At 52.7% G+C, this 2,307-nt stretch overlaps 2 protein-coding genes across 2 annotated transcripts in view; one reads left to right on the top strand and one right to left on the bottom strand.

The window, feature by feature from the left end:
- PTSG_04236 (DNA polymerase II) overlaps window positions 1-1,725 on the bottom strand; it is a 16,749-nt gene extending 15,024 nt beyond the window's left edge. The window contains exons 1-5 of the mRNA XM_004995075.1: window positions 1,442-1,725; window positions 1,126-1,177; window positions 868-954; window positions 619-692; window positions 420-468 (exon numbers count right to left, since the gene is read on the bottom strand). Coding sequence (XP_004995132.1) covers window positions 420-468; window positions 619-692; window positions 868-954; window positions 1,126-1,177; window positions 1,442-1,638 — 459 coding nt within the window. The 5' untranslated portion in view covers window positions 1,639-1,725. The remainder of the gene's footprint in view (window positions 1-419; window positions 469-618; window positions 693-867; window positions 955-1,125; window positions 1,178-1,441) is intronic.
- Window positions 1,726-2,143: 418 nt separating this feature from the next.
- The window catches only part of PTSG_04237 (uncharacterized protein), a gene marked incomplete at its 5' end in the record, with an annotated part of 3,159 nt that continues 2,995 nt past the window's right edge, over window positions 2,144-2,307 (top strand). The window contains one exon of the mRNA XM_004995076.1: window positions 2,144-2,168. Coding sequence (XP_004995133.1) covers window positions 2,144-2,168 — 25 coding nt within the window. The remainder of the gene's footprint in view (window positions 2,169-2,307) is intronic.

Consider the following 2,307-nt stretch of genomic DNA (forward strand, 5'->3'; position numbering starts at 1 on the left):
TTCCCACATTCACACACACACATTCTCTTCATTATGGGCGCATTTCGCCATTGTTACTGCCGCTTGCTGTGGTACCATTTCGGTCTGTTCGATTTGCTGTTTTCTTATTTGCCCGATATGGATGGATGCGCGGCACTTGTTGGTGCTTGCATAAACGACGCAACCAAAGAAAGTTGGCGTTTGTGGAGAGAAAGGGGGTGGGGGAGAGAGGTGGGGTGCGAGAAATGGCTGCTGATGCAGCAGCCAACGACGACGAAGGCGTGGAGACCAAGAACGATATATTTCCGTGTGTGTGTATTTGTGCGTGTGTGTGTGTGTGAATTCATGTGTTGACAGCAGAATGCAGCAAGAGAAGGCGACAATGGCGTCGCCTGAGCCACTGCATCACCACATCACAGAAGCGAGCAAGGTAGACACACCTTCACTTTGATGAAGAAGTATGGCAGGTACGGGTATGCCACCTTGAATCTGGTATTCGCAAGCAACAAAATAGAGACAAGACACACACACACACACACACACACACACACACACACACACACACACACACACACACGCACGCACGCACGCACGCACGCACGCACGCACGCACGCACGCACGCACGCACATACACGCACCTGCCGCCGTCCTCCTCCATGAAGTAAAAGTCGACGGCGCTGCGCACGTGGCCTTCACTGTCACGGAATACAGTCTGAGAAGATACCACGCAAAAACAAGGTATGCAACAGACGTGAGGGCACAGTTTGGAATGGCAGGCATCAGACCGCCAAGCAGGATCGGGATACGATGATGGCATAGCAAACAACAAAACCGCCAATCAACCATCACCAGGCCCCTCACACATCCCCTCCCGTATTGCCACCCACCGATTGCATGTTGAGGAGCCATCCAAGGCGGGTTGGCCCGCTTGTGAACTTGGTGAAGCCAAACCGCGCATCCATGCGATCGTCCGCCTGAAAGCACAGAGGCAAAGGTCAAACACAACAACAAGCGGGTGGGATGCGGAGTGGGTGTGACTAGTGGGTGTGACTATCTGTTGGTTGCAGGAAGAGGGGGAAGGGGTATGGCCACGGGTGAGGTGTGAGTTGTGATGATCACCCTCATTCGCTGTGTGTGTGACAGACCTGCGCCATCTTGACGAGGCGATCCAACTTGCTCTCCAAGTAGTCCAGCTCACTGAAAAGAGTATACGCAGGAGCATGTGTGGGTGCAGGTGCATATGTGGGTGCATGCGCATGAGCATGTGTGGGTGCATGTGTGGGTGCATGAGTGGGTGCATGAGTGGGTGCATGAGATCAAAGGCAGGGCATGGACACCCGCGGCAGCACAGAGGAGCGGCAGTAGCAACCGTGGCACTTCTGTTCGCTTCTTTCCTTCACACCCTACCCTAACTCCTCCTTCCCTTCACATCGTCCCTCCTTCACCGCCTCAGCCACGCACTAGTCGTCTGCATCGCGGTCCTGCTTGGCCGCCTTGCCGTCTCTTCTGTCGGCACCGCTGCCGCCGGCACCACTGCCACCGAATCTGCCGCCATTGCCGCCATTGCCGCCATTGTTGCCTCGCTGCTGGAACGACGACGAAGACGATGAGCCGTTGCCACCAGGGCCTGGGCGTCTCCGCTGCTTCTTGTAGCCCATGGTGTCCGTGACGTCAAGCTACTCTCGACGCCTTGCTTCTCGTCTCTCTGTCTTGGTGTACGTGTGTGTGTGTGTGTGTGTGTGTGTGTGTGTGTGTGTGTGTGTGTGTGTGTGTGTGTGTGTGTGTGTATGTGTGTGTGTGTGTGAGTGTGTGTGTGCGATGTGGGAGTGAGAGTGAGAGTACTTTGTATTACAGAGTGGTTTTTGGTTGTTTTATTGTGGTGTCGGGACTGGTTGCGGGTTGTTCTGGATGATAAGGAGACAATAGTTGTGTAGGGTCTATCTAAAGAGAGATGAGCAGGAACTTAGTGAATATGGTGATAGTCATAAAAATATAAGAAAGGTCGAGGAGTGCCAGCGCAAACAATTCAGTAGGAGCACTAAAGGGTGGTCACAGAGGAGGATAGAGGAGAGAGCAGATGAGGATAATATAAGTACATGATGAGCAGACGTTGAGGAGTATACGACGTAAGTAGGATCATTTACATAAGTGTATTAAAGAACAATGAGCAGAGAGCGGGGGAAGAGGAGTGAACTACGAGAGTAGGGAAGGAAGGGGGGGGGTGGGTGATTTAGAGAAGGGGGCTTTACTTATATAGAGCAGCCACTAAGAGCACAATAAGCATGATCCATGTCAAAGGCCCGATAAGATGTTTTAGTAACCGAATA

Source organism: Salpingoeca rosetta (genome assembly GCF_000188695.1).
Source record: "Salpingoeca rosetta unplaced genomic scaffold supercont1.9, whole genome shotgun sequence".
Classification (NCBI taxonomy): Eukaryota; class Choanoflagellata; order Craspedida; family Salpingoecidae; genus Salpingoeca; species Salpingoeca rosetta.